Source organism: Gymnoscopelus microlampas (assembly GCF_963454915.1).
Source record: "Gymnoscopelus microlampas genome assembly, chromosome: 5".
NCBI lineage: Eukaryota > Metazoa > Chordata > Actinopteri > Myctophiformes > Myctophidae > Gymnoscopelus > Gymnoscopelus microlampas.
This window is the reverse complement of record NC_139942.1, coordinates 27,929,157-27,949,083: the sequence shown is the minus strand read 5'-3', so window position 1 is coordinate 27,949,083 and position 19,927 is coordinate 27,929,157. Positions and strand designations below refer to the sequence as shown.

The 19,927-nt window shown below is 40.3% G+C and overlaps 3 protein-coding genes across 3 annotated transcripts; 2 read left to right on the top strand and 1 right to left on the bottom strand.

Annotated features, from left to right (window-relative positions):
* Window positions 1–2,964: 2,964 nt before the first annotated feature.
* On the bottom strand, window positions 2,965–5,734 carry rps28 (ribosomal protein S28). The gene is made up of 4 exons (XM_084056395.1): window positions 5,666–5,734; window positions 5,289–5,336; window positions 4,569–4,691; window positions 2,965–3,130 (listed from the first exon to the last, which is right to left on the bottom strand). Exons 1-3 carry the CDS (start codon window positions 5,702–5,704, stop codon window positions 4,569–4,571), a joined length of 210 nt encoding a protein of 69 aa, XP_083912521.1. The 5' UTR covers window positions 5,705–5,734; the 3' UTR covers window positions 2,965–3,130.
* A 4,447-nt stretch (window positions 5,735–10,181) lies between these two features.
* On the top strand, window positions 10,182–14,512 carry LOC311045017 (potassium voltage-gated channel subfamily V member 2; the record flags this gene model as incomplete). Its single annotated transcript, XM_084056828.1, has 4 exons — window positions 10,182–10,696; window positions 10,831–11,461; window positions 11,800–11,925; window positions 14,192–14,512. The coding sequence occupies 4 exons, from the start codon at window positions 10,182–10,184 to the stop codon at window positions 14,510–14,512; spliced, it is 1,593 nt and encodes a 530-aa protein (XP_083912954.1).
* A 3,856-nt stretch (window positions 14,513–18,368) lies between these two features.
* Window positions 18,369–19,220, top strand: insl3 (insulin-like 3 (Leydig cell); the record flags this gene model as incomplete). The annotated part of the gene is made up of 2 exons (XM_084056827.1): window positions 18,369–18,555; window positions 19,015–19,220. The coding sequence occupies 2 exons, from the start codon at window positions 18,369–18,371 to the stop codon at window positions 19,218–19,220; spliced, it is 393 nt and encodes a 130-aa protein (XP_083912953.1).
* Between the last annotated feature and the right edge of the window lie 707 nt (window positions 19,221–19,927).

The following is a 19,927-nucleotide window of genomic DNA, read 5'->3' as shown; positions in this document are numbered from 1 at the left end:
ACTCCATTCATAGTTCAAAAATTCCACCTTACTGTGGACATGCATGGTTGAGATTTTTTCTTTGAAATAATTTGTAGTTTGGGAGATATTTAACTTTAAGCGCCCAATGCATTGTCGATGCGGCAATGGACATTTAAAGGGAAACGAGTACAGGCTACTAATCCTACATACTTACTGCTAGTAACCCCATTCATACTTTAAAATGTTCATCCTAATATGGACATGTTTGCCTGAAAAGGAATCTTTGAAATGTTTAATAGTTTTAGAATTGTACTCCTTTAAAAGTTCAGAGATTTATAATGGAGGTCGATTGACGAATTTGGGACCTAAAAAAACACTTTCACCTAGAAACTCCATTCACAGTTCAACAATTCCACCTTACTGTGGACATGCATGCTTGAGATTTTTTTCTTTGAAATCATTTGTAGTTTTGGAGATATTTAACTTTAAGCGACCAATGCGGCCAATGGACATTTAAAGGCAGGCTTACAACTACATACTTATGCCTAGTAACCTCAATCATACTTTAAAATGTTCATCTTACTGTGGACATGTTTGCCTGAAAAGGAATCTTTGAAATGTTTAATAGTTTTAGAATTGTACTCCTTTAAAAGTTCAGAGATTTATAATGGAGGCGGATGGAAGGTTAGGGTTAGGGTTAAGGGACCTAAAAAAAAACCCTACCTCGTAGGGTAGGGGGTAGGCCACCACATATATCGTATATTTATATGAATACAATTGTGTTTTACTAGAAGTTCGGGCCGCTACGCGGCCCGAACGTCTAGCGTGACGCGGCGTCCACTTGGCAGTGCCACATTACCGGCACCTCACAGTGTGAGAGAGAGTTTTGTGCTCCCCTAAATCCACGCCAGGCTATGAAAATACCCACTTGACAAACAGGTGACGTGCATGACCTCTGCAATGACCAAAACCCACTTTGTGATTACTCACACCTGGCATGGCAGACCTGTGAGCAGTGTGCAGTGGTGTAGAATGTTAAAAGATAGACCAACCATATTTGCTAATGTGAAACTTTTTGTAATGACAGTGATAGATCATTGGAACATCGATGGAACCAAATCCGGCCGGTGGGCGGACCTCTGACGTCACGCTCATGTCACACGACTCAGCCCCTCTGACGTCACGCTCATGTCACACGACTCAGCCATAACCATATAAAGAGTGGAACTTACACACACGGGGACAGGAACGTACACACACGGGGACATTCGACACTGGATTCAAATTGTAAGGTAGATTATGAGCATTTATGACTCTTTCTATGGTTATAGATTATTACTATTTATCACTATGGAAGCCGTCGAACTGGTGCGATCTGACGGCATCCTAGAATTTATAGGTAGGATGTGATGTCATGCTGTCGTGAGATTACGTCACACTGGCGTTGTGTCCATATTCGGGACGACCGTCTCATCGTGATGTCATGCTGTCGTGAGATTACGTCACACTGGCGTTGTGTCCATATTCGGTGCAACGTACATACAACGTACATACTGACAACCGACATGGCGCAGGATTCAAATTGTAAGGTAGATATGTATAAACAATTAAACATGAACAAATGGTTGCCTGGAGCCTGCTCCTACCCACAGAGGTTGTCCCAGTAGGTGTGCAAAAGACCTTTTCTTTCTCTACAAAATATGTATAAACATACCATGTTATTGTGCATTCAATACTAAGCTATTAAAATGTCATGTTATGTTTAAAGACATATTGACATTTTTGAAAAAAAAAATAACAAAAAGTTTTTTAAACGTTTTTTTTTTTTAAATCAAACAACAATTTTGTGGACCCCCTGCAGTACCTCCACGGACCCCCTAGGGGTCGCGGACCCCCTGTTGAAGACCTCTGGTTTAAAGCATAACTAGGCATAACAAGAAAGATAATTATAGATTATTACCAATCATTTTAACTCAAGTGGTTCACTACTACAACAAAGACAATGGTTAACGATAGTTAATTATCTGCATTTTTTATGCAAATACAATGGTGAATTAAAATACACAAGAAAAAAGAAACGTCCACGTCCATATAAGTAAATATTCACTTAACTTGTATTAGCAGAGGATGTATTCATTTTACAATAAACATTTCTTGTAAAAGACGTTTGAGGACCACCACTGGAATCTCGATTAAATTAATGGCCAAATCAGAAATAGCATTTTAACAGTATTTTCTTGCCATGTAGATGTTGCAGTCAGAATGGCTACTCATCTGCAGTATTTTATTCAAAACCCCTTACATCAAAGGTTGGTCATCCCAGCATAGGCTGCTTTTCTTCTGTATGGTGGCCGGCTAAACAGTGTCCCAACGTAGGCTTCCACCAGGCTTTGCAAAGCACTGCAGTATAGCACCAATATCACTCAACATTTTTGTAATAGAAATGTGGCTTGTTTGTACACCATATTTTTTAAGGGTCAGGAAAACATAAGCTGCATGTGGCTTCATCAGCTCAGCTGTAGCAGCTGTTCCCATTCTTACTGGATTTGCAATTTAAGATATTGCCAGTCATTTCAATGAAGCAGCATCACCAGTGCTCCATTTATAAAATGATACCAGAAGTTTATTCCCACATTTAATTTGGTCTATGTCATTAACCATGTCATGTCAAGTTATAGAGGTCAAATGGCAGGTAGTGATAGTACTCGGACAACATTAAGTGTCTGCTTTAATGCCGTGCTTAGTTTCTCATTGGCTAGTTTTGTAATTCTGTTTTGACAATGGAATGAAACAAATATCAGCAATGTCCTTTAATATTGGTTGTATATAATCAGATAGGTATGAGCAAATCAGATTCTTCAACATAATTTGCTTGGACAAATCTAGCTTTCACAAGATTTATATACCAAGGTCTTGATCATCACAAGGTAGTCTACTACAATTCAGTTAATAAAAACTTTCCAGAATGTTTTCCAAACTCAAAACAATTACAGAACACAGGACCTCCTTCAGTCATAATAACCAAATTTATTTTCACAAACACAAGTGAGGTGAGTCCGCCATTGCAGGTAATAGGCCTGACTACTCTAGGTGGTCGCTAGAGTGGTCAGTGTGGTCCCTACTACTCCAAACATTGGATTGGCACCCCCCCGCACATCTCCACTGGGCACTGCAAGAGAAGAGAACAGTGTCATACAGCATGCCAAATACCTTCAAATTTAACTCCTCCTGCAAAATCTAAAAGGAAAGCGTAGTTATTAATACATTATAAATAAATAGATAAGTGCCTAATGCAACGTGTCCAACAAGAGCCTTTATCAATGTATACTCCCCCCTTCTCCCAATTGAGTCTTCAAGCCACTTTCCCAAGCTTCAGCACACATGTGGACACGTCACTTCTAACCCCTACAGCTTGTTATTTGGGGCAATGTAGCCCAATTTGTAGATCAAATAGGGGTGCTTTAGGGTACTCTGAACGTTACACACACATTATGAATCCATCTATCGCACAGTCATAATTAAAATCAGTTAAATCTGGAAACTAAAATTAACCTATGAAAAGCATTTGCCCCCCCAAAAAAACAATTACAAATATATACCCCACCCGCCAATAAAAACGTCTTGGCTGGATTGCTGTGTAATTTTTTGACCTGGTCTGAGTTTGAATATTAAAGCCAAACAAAACAGTTGACATAGAAACACCAAATGTCAGCATCAGGAAGAATGTTTTGTACTGGTGAAAGGGGTACTCGGCTAAAAGAAATATTGTTAACAGGGGAACTCAGCAAAGAATGTTTGAGAACCATTGTTTAGACGACAACTGTATCCTCTGATGCACATGATACACCTAACAAAATTCAATCATGTGGAGAAATAAGCTATCCGACCTAGTATATTCTCCCTGCTGAAGGTACCCGACAAACCTGTACAAGTCACAAGTGCAGTAACACAGACTGCAAGACCACTTTGGTAGAGGTTTCGGTTGTGCAGTTATCTTGCCATGGTGCAACTCCAAAGTTGGACAAGGACAGGAAATCAAAACTTGCTCCATTGCTTAGAAATTGATAATTGAAAATATGCTCCTCACCGACTTACATTGTACAGCTCTCAAAGTCACTTTTTTAGCCCATAAACTAACAAACAAACCCAGTACAGTTAAGTTTTAGATCAAAATGACAACTTCCTGTTGATTTTACTATTTGAAGATCCGGATCCGCAGTACTGGCTTTTGTGATTTTCTATATTGTCTGAATCAACTTTGTGTCAGTTTACAGGCTAAATGAGTGACTTTGAGAGCCGTTTCACCTCTACGGTGAAACATGCAAGTCAATGAGGAGTATATTTTGAATGATCAATTTCTAATCAATGGAGCAATTATTTTCCACCTTTGGAGTTACATCATGGCACAGTAACTACACATCCCAAACCTTTACCAAAGTGGTCTTGCCCTTTAAATAAATCGCTCTGTTGCACTTTGAGAGCAAAAAGATAGACGAAGATGTATAACTTGATGGGGACACACGTCCCTATGCAAAGTACGCATTACAGCTAACCTGCATGAAATCTAGTAACTCAAACCATATCTGCTTCTACGATGGTAACCGTACCTATCGCAGCCTCCTGGCCTCTCTTTCAGACTCCAGGAGTGTCAGAACATCACCCTCTCTAACTGGGCCCTTCACATTCCTGATGATAGAGCGATTGCTGTCATCCATGAACTCTACACGGACCTGCAAAAAAGAAAACTTCACATCAAATCACTTCTCTACCCAGACCTGCAATAAAAAGAGGGACATCAAATCACTTTTCAAGTGACTGATGGAGAAAATTAGTAGTTTTTATGAACCACTGTTGGGATACGTCTCATATGTGTTATACAGGAGAAAGGGACGAGACAAGGCTATAGAATTAATTAACAAAAATGTAATACAGGTTAGTTTAACATTTCAAATAGAAATCTGTAGAGAGGCACACCAGCATTGTCTTATATCTATAGATGAGAAATTAAAGAAATGCACGATTTTTTTTTAAATTTCCATCAACAACGTCGGGAATGAATTCAGTGCAACTTAACAAACCATATATTCTCAAGGTATAGATTTCAACTTCGGCAACAAATGGTATATTACCATACTAACAGCAGGCCAATAAATAAAGAAAGGGAATGAACGTTACTGTCCGACCTACTAAACCACCCAATATACGATCATGCATACACACTATGTAACAGTTTGAAAAAAATCGTCGTACCTCAAACATTACGAGAACTGTGGTCAAATAGACAAGATATAACTTTGTTAGCCAGTTTAACATAGCATCAACGTTACCTGTGTACATTGTCCCTGGGAACCAGTTCTTCCGAGCACCTTGGTGACCTAAAATGAAGAAAAAGAACGTGTTTGAGACTTTAAAAAAAAGAAAGCAACGTCAACATACAGGGAACCACCACTGCCATTATGTACCGTATATTTAACAGTAGCGTTAGCTTAGCATGTTGCTATCAGTCCACTGGTTTAGCTGCAGCATGTATCGCCTCCATGATGGAGCAACACGGGCCGAGGAATCGCTCACTAAATACCAAGCTTAGACTAACATCTCACTTTGTTCATTCACCACCGAACGTGACAGAAGTAGTTTGGGTTCATGTGAATCCATTATTATTATATATTTTACATTATTTCGCCCAAATTTAATAGTTTCTTACTCTGGCGAGCTTGATCGGCTGCACGCGGCTGGCGTCCATGTTGTCAGCTTAGACCGGAAAGAAAGTCCGTCGCAGCGTTGCCAGGTTTTATGAGAGAAACAAGCAGGCAGGTCCATGAAAAGAAGCCCAAAAGAAGCGAGCCCTGGCGTCGCTCTTTATACATATACAATGCGACCCGTTGTGAGCTTGTAGATCGGCTATTTAAAAGAAACCAAAATCTTGAAGAAAGTGTGAAATTTTTTGATAAAAAAAAAAAAAACATTTTAAAAACACAAATCTTGTATGGGGACAGGGGACGGGTCCCTGGCATAAAACCCCCCCATTAATTTGGCGTGAAAATGTTTGAGAAACATAAGCAACTACACTTAACAAATAAGCCCCAAAAAACCGCAACCAGCAATATTTACATATTTACAAGAAACTTTACAGAACAACTAGCCCAAAGTAGCTTATAATAAGCAGACTTGGCAACACTAGTCCCATATTCATTTTGTTAAATTGAAATAATATAATGGAAAATCATATTTTATTTTTATTGTTTTAATAATGTGCATACATTCTAAACGCATACGCATGATGTAGGTATATAATGTGAATTCAAATGATCTTTCTTAGATTGAATTTATATTTTATATTCGAAATTCCATTTCCGGTAATTTGGCCAGTACCATTCCATAAACAGGGGTTAGGAGGACCATACCATTACTAAAATCGGAATGTATGTTTAGCTTATTGGAATCAATAAAGCAATATCTTCACGACTCTGGAACTGCTCAGTTTGTTACAAAATGATGAGTTTGATATTAGAGAATGTTTGGTTCAGGTTGTAGGCTACTACAAAAGAACAGTGGTGGAAAAAGTACATAAAAGTAACATTTTTTACTTAAGTAAAAGTATCAATACTGCAATCAATGTAGAAATACTCTGTTACAAGTAAAAGTCCGGAATTCAAAATTTACTTGAGTAAAATTACAAAAGTATTGGTATCAAATTGGACTTAAAGACTAAAGTACCAAAAGTAGAAAGTACTCATTATGCAGAATGTCCATTCTATGAATTGAGTACAAAGGACCCCAATTAAACAAGCCATAGGCTTTCTTGAGTTTTGAATCCTAATAAACAGGGACGTGCACAGATAGACTCTAGGTGGGGCTACAGAACCTGCCCTTTGCCCTCTTGACCAGAAGTGCCCTTTTGAAAAAAAAACGTTTTTTTTTCCAGTTTACAGCAGGGGTCTTCAACAGGGGGTCCGGGACCCCTAGGGGGTCCTCAGAGTTACTACAGGGGGTCCGCCAATTCTTTATGTGATATGATTTTTCTTTTTACCATAACCACTCGAAACCTAGCATCCCTTTTCTGAGGAGAACTTTAGCCAAAAATAGCAGATCTACAATTGTAGATCGGCTATTTTTGGCAAAGAGGTATAGGTGTAGAGGGAAAAAAGAGAAGACCAAGTAAACAAAAAAAAGTATAATTTACTTGAGCACCTGCCCCTCAAAATGTCTGTGCATGCCACTGCTAATAAAGTATTCATTCATTTAATCAATCAATCAATCAATCAATCAATCAATCAATCAATCAATCAATCAATCCAATTTCACAAGTTTTCAAATATATAAAATGTATTAAAATCTTTTGAAAATAGCAGATCTACAAGCTCATAATGCATCGCAGCTTGTAGATCGGGTATTTTCAAATGGCCCAAATGTATATAAGGCTGAAGTGGCAAGTGGGTAATGTATTTTTTGTAACTAGTAACTAAAGTTTTCAAATAATTGTAGTGGAGTAAAAGTACAGCATTTGCCTCTGAGATGTAGTGGAGAAGAAGTAAAAGTACAGAAAATTGGAAATACTCCAGAAAGTAAAAAAACTCAAAATTGTACTTAAGTACAGTACTAAAGTAAATGTACCTAGTTACTTTCCACCACTGCAAAAAAACTATGCCAAGCAACTTGAAGCAAGCCCAGCCTAACCTCACCTCTCACAGATTCATACTTCGTCAAACAACTGTGTTGCGCGTGCGTTTAAAATAGCCGACCACAAGCTTAGCCTGGCATGGCCAGACTAATATCACTGCGTAGCCGAGAGCTATTCTTTTTTTTTGCACTGGTAGATTCTTCTGGTTTACAGGTTAGCTACCCAGAAAATCATCCTGGTCAGGGCCAAGGCCTTCGTTATCATAAACGTCTTTACAAAGATCACTGGATAGAGGGGGCCACTCAACTCTTTTTCTATCATTGCTACCTGTCCTGTTTCTTATTATATAGCGCTGCTCAATATAGACTACTGTACTTTGTAGGCTAACTTTACTTTACTTTTATAATGGAGTACAAAAGAATCCTAAAGTGACATGTGTCACTTGGTAGCGGCAGCCATTGTTGGGGTCGGATGGGGGTCGGGGGTCTACTACATACTATATATACTTTACACACACACACACACGCACGCACATGCACACACACGCACGCACGCACGCACGCACGCACGTACGCACGCACGCACGCACGCACGCACGCACGCACGCACGCACGCACACGCACACACACACACACGCACACACACACACACACACACACACACACACACACACACACACACACACACACATACAATTTATGACCACAATTATATACTGTACACCAAAATGCAACAAATTCCCAAGCAGTCCAATTTAAATGCTAAGGGCCAAGCAAGATTTCTGTATAGAAGGCTACTCTTTTGCAAACCCCTGTGTGTTACCTCTGCTGACTTATTTTCTATAATTTCTATTATTTGTTACTTGTATCTCTCTTTTCTGTATTTGTGTTTCATAATTGCTGTAATGCCATGTCAACTGAATTTCAATACAATTCTATCTTACAATGAGTGAACAGGCAAAGGGCTCTGAATCCTGCTAAGGAAACGTTCACATGCCTCATTGCCTCAGGGTGGCAGCTGGGATTAAACCTGTGACCTGTGACCTAATCAGCCTTCTGCGAAAGATAAGTCATCATGGCAAACTCAAAGGAAGCTCACAGAGGAAAACATTTGAAAAGCAATCTTCCATTATTATATTTATTAAATAAAGACACTTCCAATCAGCTGAATCCTACGGAGCCCCTGAAGGGACATTAGGGCACGGCCACACCGCACTTTTATTTTACCTCTGGGGCGGAATTGTCAATGCAAATGGGTGGATTCTTGGAAAAAATCCCAGACCATGAATCCACGCATTTGCATTGACAAAGCATTGGCAGATTCCGCCCCATAGGTAAAATAAAAGTGCGGTGTGGCCGTGCCCTTAGTAGGTAGATTTTTCTAGGGGTACATTTATTTGGAAAAGACGTTTCCGTATTAAGTGCTTTTTTGTGTTTTTTTTCCTATTTTTTTTAAGGGTTCAGGAAAAGTTGGTGAAACTTTTTTTTTATGTTGGTGGAAAAAACGGTTTAGGTTTAGGTATTTAAAAAAGAAAATCAACATTGTGTGATTTTTTTTCACACAATGTTTATTTTTATTTGTATTAAGTTTATCTCGTGGGAATGAGTTCCAACTTGTGGGAACGAGATAAACGTATAGGGAAAAAGTATGAATCTACAAACAATTGACAATTTGTTTTTACAATTGTATGGGGAAAATATTGGGGGAATAAATTGTTGCTGTGGGACATACAGTAACAACATTTCATAACAGCATTTCATTTACTTTCACCATTACACACACACACACACACACACACACACACACACACACACACACACACACACACACACACACACACACACGCGTGTGTGTGTGTGTGTGTGTGTGTGTGGTGCATGTATGTACAGTATGTATGTATGTATGTATGTATGTATGTATGTATGTATGTATGTATGTATGTATGTATGTATGTATGTATGTATGTATGTATGTATGTATGTATGTATGTATGTATGTATGTATGTATGTATGTATGTATGTATGTATGTATTTATGTATGTATGTATGTATGTATGTATGCATGTATGTATTATACAAAACAATTATCAATCACATTTAGAGCAACAGTATGTTGAGGTCTAGACAGAGTACCTACAGTTTTTCTGTCTGTACTGCCTGCACATAAGCTTTTAATAGCCTTGTCATCAATGTAAGACTGACATCTCTTTCCACTATCTCTCTTTGCATTTCCTCTTCTTAGGAGCCAAAGCCTTAAATCGCAGCACTAATCCCCATGGACAGTATTTTTAACTTGCGTTTGGACAGAAAGAACAGCAATAGGATTATAGAATCAGTGAGGAGGCTGAATCCTCAACTCATGTTGCTGATCTTCTTGCACGCTGAGAGGAAAACGTAGCAGCTCTTTCTGTCTCCATTTCCTTCTCTCTTTCATTTACCCCGGATGGCAGAATTCACGAGTACAAAGGATCCTGTTGGAATATAAGTCTTGTGGAATACTGTCGTTATTTTTTGGAGGTGTTTTCGTTCATCCACTGTGTGGGCCTGAACTTAGGCGGATAACTTCATTGGGAGGATAATAGCAGACTGTGCCATCGGTATGGAAGCCCAAAGGCCTAAATTGAAGGTGTTGAAAAAACGCCGCTCCAGCCTTTTTGCCAGCATAAAACGAGATGTAAGCTTTAATCAGAGCATTGAAGAAAAGGAGGACGACTTCCCCTTTTCACAAGTCAGCTCTGTGAAAGCATGGACATCTATGGAAAATCTGGATGAACTACAGGCTGTCAAAGAGGCACCCAAACCAAGAAAATCAAATGTTGTCAACCTCAATGTGGGCGGAAAGGTCTTTCACATCCCCAAGCATCTGGTCCTCCGTTACCCAAAAACAAGGATTGGCATCCTCGCCCTCTGCGAAGATCCGGTCAAGCGGCTGACGCTGTGCGATGACTATAACGTTCGCAACAATGAGTTCTTTTTTGATAGAGACCCCATGTTCTTCCACTACATCTTCCACTTCTACTGCAGCAATGTCATATGGGTGATGGAGAGCCTATGTCCCATCAACTTCGATGAAGAGATGGAGTTCTGGGGACTGAAAATGAGGGACACCCCAAGGTGCACTCAGATCTCCCTTTGAATTATGCAATTGTACCAAGGGTTTGTGTGTATGAGTTTCTGTGTGGCTCTGTTTGTTTCGTGCAGGTATGAAAACACATTCGAATTAATGGCGACTGTCTCTTTCTTTTCAGATGCTGTCGGATTCTATTTGAGGAAAAAGTTGACGAGATCAAAGACCAACTGAAGGTGACAAACGAGCTGATTAATGAGATCAAGCCTCACCAGGACGAGGACTGCTACAATTCCATGTTCTGTGGTGGTTTACGGAAGATCCTGTGGGACCTGATAGAGAATCCGTACTCCTCACTGGCAGCCAAATCCTTTGCTGTGTTTTCCAGCCTATTTGTCCTCATCTCCATTGTGGCCATGACTCTGAATACAGTCAAAGAGCTCAAGGTGTACAAATTATATGGCAAAACCTACATGGAGTGGGTGGAGATCTTCTCCATCGTCTTCTTTACCCTGGAGTATTTCCTGCGTCTTCTCACGACAAGCAACATCAAACACTTTGTGAAAAGTGCACTTAACTTTGTGGACCTGGTGGCCGTTATGCCCTACTTTCTTCAGATCGTTTTTGAACTGTTCACAGATTCAGAGGACGCTGGCGCCCAGGAGGACCTGAAGACCATGGCCCGAGTCAGCAAAGTCAGCAAAGTACTTAAGGTGGTCAAGCTAATGCGCATCTTCCGTATTCTAAAACTGGCTCGCCACTCCACAGGAATGAGAGCGTTTGGCTTCACCATCCGCCAGTGCTCTGAACAGGTAAGCTGACACCCAGGTGCCCAACATACTGTACACAGACAAAATCAGATACTCCACCACCATCACACATTCGCACACGCACACGCACGCACGCACGCACGCACGCACGCACGCACGCACGCACGCACGCACGCACGCACGCACGCACGCACGCACGCACGCACGCACACACACACACACACACACACACACACACACACACACACACACCCACACCCACACCCATACCCATACAGTATACTTTGTATGATCTACAATGTGTGATCTTAGATAAGTGTTTACAACTTTATTTCCCGACAATGCAATATGTCCAAACGCACATTGGTGTGTTCCCTCAGGTGTGCTGTTTGTTCCTGTTCATCGCCATGGGCATCTTCAGCTTCTCAGCTCTGATGCACGCTGTGGAGCAGGATCAGCCAGGCACTCCTTTCAGCAGCATTCCAGATGCCTGGTGGTGGGCAGCGGTGAGTAGGCTGCCAGTTTCCAAAGTCTCAGCATGTGTGTGTGGTATTTCAGGTCCTATTTGTTGGACCTGCATGAACAGCAGTGTTAAAAGTATTTTCAGTTTTGCCTTTTTTAGGGGGGAAAAGTGGTTATGGTCAAGATTCGAAACATTGCATGGTGCTGGTTCAAATGCAAAGGCTCAAAGGAAGAGAGAAGTCATTTGTTATCATAACGTCACATTATCACTGTGTCAGTAATAATATCGACATTTCCTTGAACACTTTTGCTTTAGAGTGAACAATTTCCCTGGGGATAAATAAAGTGTTATCTATCTATTAATATTATTTAAACTAGAAAAGTGTGCTCCTCGGAGGACTGATCTCCGCCAGGTTGGATTGCCTACCCCGGGCTGTGTCGGTTGTGGGGTACAGCCATCAGGGCACAAGGAAGCTCTGGGGGAAACAGAGTTTGTGCAACAGACGGTGCAACTGTTCACGTTTGTGGGACCCCCTAATGGGCAGAAGTGAAAGCAGTTTTGGAGGCTCACAGTATCAAGGCCCCTCAACATGTGATTCCAAGTTGGGAATTATCCTGACACAGGACACCATTTGGGGTGGCCATAGCTGAATAAGTAGAGAGCCTGTCTGGGAAGCATAAAGCTCCAGGTTCGAGCCCCGGGAATGTGTCGAGAGGTGTACCTGAGCAAGACGCTTAACCCCTAATTGCTACAAAAGCAGTTAGCAAGAATAAAATAGCGAAAAATCTAGTCCGGTGGAAATGTGCATGGGAGGCTGCCTCAAGATCCAAGAAATCCATGCAAATCTTTATTTTAATTGCATAGTTCAAGAGTTATAGGCCAAAACGTGAAGCGACCTGTTATAGCGCCACCATTAGGCCGATTAATATCGGGGGTGGAGATTCTTCCATGGCCTACTGGGAGTGTGCGTGCAAGGTTTCACGGCAATTGGCACACAGACACATAAACTGACAGGGGCGAAAACATAATCCCCGCCCCCGGCCATTCCGGCCTGGTAGAGGAAAAAAAGAGTACATTTACAATAATCGCATCGCTATCATTGAGCTGGCTGAGAGCAGTAAGCCCTGGATCAGTGAACCTTTCTCTTCATTCTACTTATTCACACTGGAGTGAGACAACAAATTTCTGTTGTTGATAAGTATAATAATATAATCCTAGGATTTACATGCTTTCGTGTGAACCTCAACCTCCCAACACAAGGTATTAGATGACAGTGTGTCTGGTCGTCATCAGCATGATTCCCCATGTCTCCTCCTCTCTGATTAAGGACGTTTTATCTGACGGCTGGCATCTGTTAAGTTGCACATGCCTAATCTCATCTAATGCTGTGTAACGAGTTGCATTTCGGACCAGACACAGTGATTGCAGTGAATCGTTAGAAATGTTGTGTTCCAGTTGTGTTGGATCATAGGCTTTTAATCTCAGTTGTGTGTGACATAATGCCTGTAACAGCGCATCAGAACAGTCTTGTCTGTAAAAAACATGTCTTCATTGACGCCAGTGTCATGGACAAGGGACAGTTTGAGGCAGGTTGTAAAGGAATTGTAACACCCCTTTTCACATGAGTCATTCCCATGGTCACTTTATGGTAAACACAATCAGAAACATGGTTCAGAGTGGAATTGTCCCTTAATATACTGTTAAGAGGCCTGGGCCGTGGCGTGACAGTCCAGGCACCCTAGGTTGCAATGCCAGCCTGACAGCGTGTCGCGGGTTCGACTCCCGCTCCCGACGACCTTTGCTGCGTGTCACTCCCCCATCTCTCTCCCCATTTCCTGTCAGCCTACTTTCCCTGTCCCTCTCTAAATAAAGGTATCAGCCCCAAAAAAAAATCTTTAAAAAAAATATATATACTGTGAAGAAGTAGATTTTAAGGATTAACATCCATAGAATAAAGGGACCATAGCTACACTCCTTGAGAAATTATGGACATACTTCCATTCATACTTCATCAACAAGTGACCTCACTTCTTTTCATGAGTGATGAACCCGATGAACAGCAAAACTTATAACGCACTATGGAATAAATAGTTAAGTTAAGTCATCATTGAACAATGATCACTCACATTTGCAAAATGTGAATGATGGAGAAGATCTGAGAAGATCTAATTTATATGGTTGAACTTGGTCTTTCTTGCTATGAACAGCACCATCCTGATGTTGATGTGCTTAAGTGTCTTATTGAATGGAATTTTCCCTTCTTGAGAACACAAGATGACATGCTTCCCTTTTGTTTTTCATTCATACAGGTGAGTATGTCCACTGTGGGCTATGGCGATGTGGTCCCTATCTCCTACCTTGGCCGCTGTGTGGCCTTTGGCTGCATCTCCTTTGGCATCATCCTCAACGGCATGCCCATCTCTATCCTGTTCAACAAGTTCTCAGACTACTACGCCAAGCTCAAGGAACAGGAGTACAACCACAGCCATGCCCTTGAGCGCAGCTTTCAGATTGAGAAACGCCTGAGACGCAACTTTGACCATTGCTTCGCACCACAGCTAGAGGACTCTGATGACGAGGTTCACTATCGGCCCAGTGGCAGGCATTCCGGTCATGATACAGTGGATTGAGATGATTTGTCCATAATATAACCTTGCTAAACCTAAGTGGCCTTATCAACCTGGCCGGGTGGGAGAGCATCTGGCCCCACCTGCCTGTGGCTATTCTGGGCCTATGGAATGAAGGAAAGTAAACAATCTAAGAGGAGGAAATGGAAGAGGAGGAAAGATGGAGATAAGCTTTAAGGCTTTGCTTTAGGTGGTGTTTGCACGCTAGTGACTCACTCTTCAGTCAAATGGATAGGAATTAATCAATCTATGGGACAGCATGATATCTGTGTCCAAGAACACTACCTGTCCTGGACTACCTACCTACTAATTCTGTCTCAGAAAGATTAGATGTTTGATCAGGATTTCACATAGTAAAGGTATTAGTGGCCTAATGGTGAACAGATCACTGTGATTCTTTTGACCAGCTGCTCTACTGGAAGTGCTGTTAATGAAGAAGTTGACATCAGATATAATTCAGATATCATTGTAATTTCAGTGTGCGCATTTTGAAATAATGATATATTGTTTACTCGAATAACATTTTAAAGCTGCACTATGTAACTTTCCTCTTCAACCCCGGATTTGAACCTGGTTTCCTGCGCAAGTGCTGAGATCTTTTACCATAGAGCTAATAAAGCCTGCCTGCTTGCTCAGGGGTTAGATCCTGTGTCTAGGTGAGACATGACTTTTGACACAACCTTAATGTCTCAATAGAAGAACATGGAGCCAAAATACAACCACCCCAATTGTATAAGTTATATTGTATTAACATACTCTACCATACAGGACACATTAACATTTTATCCATAAAAAAAAGTTACATAGTGCCGCTTTAAGTCAATACAGTTAAAGCTATCATCATGGATGGGTAAATGCAAATGCATTGTGGCTTTAGCTAAGTAAAAATACATGTATTTATTGTGCCCACTGTGTCTACAAATCATTAGATATTGAGATAGCTGTCATAAAACATTTGACAATATTTACAAGTATGTTTTGCTAGGACATGCTGGTAGCTGACCGGATAGTACGTCAACCACATGATTACAATGATTGTTCCTGGTTCAATTCTGTCTGGAGACCTGTGTGTTAAAATGTTTATGGATTCAACATGTTAATGGTACTGTGGTATTTATGTGATCAAATACCACAGTATAGTGTTCTGCAATTTATGAATACACTTTTTTTTTATATATATACAGTGGTATGTATGCATATGTTCATGTTCTTGTCTTTGTTTTACAGCATATTTTGCTGGGGAACAGAATCTGACTTGCTCAATAAAGAAGCTCTTCTACTTTAGTACTGTATCCAGTTCCAATCTTTTGTGTTGGCTCTAAAGTTAGGAGTTCTGCCCTGCCACCAGTCTTATTCTGTGGTGGCTGTTTGTCTAATGGGATTACAGGATAAGCAAACAGAAGGAATGCCGATGGCTTTTAATAGTGGCCGCATCAATTAAGCTCAAGAAGCTTTGAGCAAGTCTTTCATCAATCATTATGGTTCATCATTGCCTGTTGTCTTGTCTGGTACATTATTTCTTTAATGCCCCAATTTAACAAAATCTTTCTTTCTCTTTCTGAAGAAAGCATATTGTTAAAGCTCCCCTTTTTAATACAAAATAGTTCATGAACACCACTTTTTCAAAGAACTTAAAAGCTTGAGGACCAATACTGGCATGCATCCATACTGAGGATGATTTCAGTCATTATGAAGACCAAGCGCACTTGTACCTTATGTGCACCACGCACGTGCACGCACACGCGTGCGCACACACACACACACACACACACACACACACACACACACACACACACACACACACACACACACACACACACACACACACACACACACACACACACACACACACACACACACACACACACACACACACACACACACACACACACACACACACACACACACACACACACACACACACACACACACACACACACACACACACACACACACACACACACACACACACACACAGGGTGAGCAGTCAGGCATGCACATATTGGTACTCTCAAGTACTAGCCCCATAGATAATTTAGTTGGTGTGTCTCTGTGCGTTTGCAGAGTAACTTTGCACGATGTCTGCATGGTGCCAGAAAGGCTTGGAGGATTTCCCAAGGCCTTAATACTATTGCAACAAATGGACATACTGTATGTGTACGCGCTTAATCAGATGATTAAGGTGTACATTATCATAAGTATTTTTTTTAATTCCGATTCTGGGCATGTCATAATAGGTGAACATTTGACAAAAACAGGCAAATATTTGAAGAAAATAGTGGATCTACGGTACAAGCTCACAATGTGTTGCGTTCGATGAAGATATTTGGTGTAGAGGAGAAAAGGAGGGCCCCTGGGGTACCCTGGTCAACAAGTAAAATTTACGTTGTTTTATGTGCCACAAAATCTTTCTAAAGAAATAAATCAATAATTGCACAACCACTGAGTGGCAACAGGACACAGTGTTTATCACTGTGGTATTATAAAGGATATAAGAGCTTGAAGTCACTAGTGGAACCATATTTTCTTATTTCTTACACAACAAATTGCACATTGTTATTAATGTTTTGAAAACCAGTCATTTCTGGTATGATGGTCCGTCATTGAGTCCTGTGGAGCAGGTGTGTGGACAACAACGTCAGTATCAATATCCTTGACATCCGTACGTCCTCTATTCTGTTCCATTTTACTTCCAATTCATCAGCATCTGTCAAGATAAGGGTTAGAAAAGAACACAGCCAAGGAAATGATTCCATGTCCAATGTTAGACTTGTGATTAGGCCAAACATAAACAAATGATTAGAAATTGCTCTTTCTGAATTATGATTATAATATAGAATTTGGATATAAAAGGTTGAGGGCGAATCTTTTGGTGGATAATTTGATTGGGGACTCTATTGTAGTTTGACAATGCCATTTTGGATTAAAAAAAAAGTAGAATGAGTGTGTACTTGTGTTAAAATTATGATAAAGTGTTGTGGACAAATTCTTTGTTTCTAACAAATGCAATAAGCTCTCATAAGAGATGTATACCAATTAAATATATTCTGCAAAATATGCTTAATTGCCACAGGGGTATTGTTTCTATCCCCAGTCAGAATGCTGATAAGTGATTCTGATCGCCAATATCTCCATTATAACAAATCACTAACTTAGTCTTTACAAAACAATCCAAACGGAAACTGCCTGAGCCAGTTTAGTGCAAATGTGTACATAAGCTATGTTGTGTGACTGTGTGCTGTGGGAAGACATAAACATACAGTATGTATATATATATACATACTGTAATGCATATACCCCCCCCCTCAAAAAAACAAAACAAAACAACAACAACAAACAAACAAAAAACTAAACAAGAACAAATAATAATAATAATCATTATTATTATTTGTATTATTATACAAAAAATAAAACAACCGCCACAAAATAGACTGTAGTTCTTCCCCCTTTGGCTCTTTATTGATGCTTTAAAATTATCAGTGTTAATTTAAGTGTACAAATTGACCTGTATGGGTCCAGTTGGTTCACAGTGTAGGATCATATTTGGGTCCCGGTCTTAGAAAGATTGAGAACACCTGGCATACAGTATATCACCACCATCATTTGACAGCTTTTTATCTTAATGAGAATTCCAGCCTTGATCACTGAGCACAAGGTCAGGACATGTTTGCCCCTGTCCAAGGTTGAAGACACAATGGCTATTGCACATTCAGTATATAAACTCCTTTGAATCACTTCAAAAAGTCACAATCCAGCCTTTCAGGTCTCCACACCATCCTCCAGCCATCTGTCCATTCCTTCTCTCGGCTCCATGAGACCTTCGCTGCCTTATGTGACTGAAGTGACGGTATACTATACAATGTCTGGTATCAAGGGTCTGATGATGTGTGTGTTGGTGGTGCTGCTGACGGGAGAGCGCACAGTCCATAGTGAGGAGAGGATTAAACTGTGTGGGAGAGATCTGATCCGTTTGGCCGTCTCCGCCTGTGGCAACTCCCGCCGGTTCCGGAGGAACGTCTCAGATTTGGGTGCGAGTGGATATGACTGTAAGTACTGAACATTACACTGGGAGGCCTTATTACCAGATTAAATTGATAGAAAAGTATTTTTTTGGGTGAAAACCTCCTTTAATTTACAAATGTATTTAAACATCTGAAACTCAATAGAATACAATAAACAGTACCATAATATATATATACATACCATACAATGGTATGGATGGTACTGGACATATTATGTCCAGTACCATCCATACCATAGTATTAACAATTCTCAGTGGCTATTACTGAAGCTTGCCTGCTCAGATTATCCATAAAACAGTCAAATATTTATTTTCAGTGGGGTAGAATACGAGTTGGGGAACAGAACCATGCAGTGATACACAGTATCTTCTCTATACCTACTATCAGATCATGCTTAATTGATACTATAAATATACAAATGAGGCTTAACGTTATGTTTCTGTGTCTCACTTTGTCTTTTTCTTTCTGTTTATCTCTGTGCAGTGGACATGGACACCTCAACAGAGGGCCTCCAGCCAACACCAGAGCTCCCCACCAGAGCTTCACAGCCAGATGGGGAGGCAGAAGAGCACTTCCTGGCCCAGTACTGGTACCAGGCACCCTCTCGTGTGCGTCGTGCCGCTTGGAAAATACCTGATGTGTGCTGTGAGAAAGGATGCAGCATGCAAGAGTTGATCCAATTCTGCTAGCATCTTGTAGCATGATGAAGCCCTCAGCGTGATACTTTGCATCTGCGACGCAAGGGAGGGTGTTTGAAAAAGCTGTTTGCTTAGCTGCCTTACTTTTTAAAAAAATCTTTAAATGTCCAATAGAGCAATCTCTGTTCATTTTTACCTTTGGGAAAAGACAATGTCAGAATCAAACCGTGTACCTTAGAAACTGTGAATATGTCTGGTATAATAATACTACTACTACTACTACAACTAATAATAATAATAATAATAATAATCATCATCATATTGTTATTATTATTATTATAGATATTTCAATGTTTTTTATGATGGTACAACCAGAATATTCAGGCTTTATTTTATTGAGAGAGTTTCTTTTCTTTTCTTTTTATAAGCATTATCTCATTTTTGTATAATTCTAATTAACATTGCAAAATCTCAACTCTCTTAATTTAGCTTTAAACCTTGAATATTGTAATAAAGAATTGATAACCAATTATGAAGGTATGGTATTTATATTTTCCTTCTGCTCAGACACGGTTTACTAAATAGCTGGAGAGATGGGGAGACCCATGTTACAGAACAATACCCTCTACAGGTATACAATGATTACTATTGTAATAATAGAGCTTTAAAGGTAGGACAACAGATAACATTGTCCACAGACAGGGGAGAACGCAAGATTTCCGACAGCTGCACTATTTTCTGTGAGTTACATAATTTGA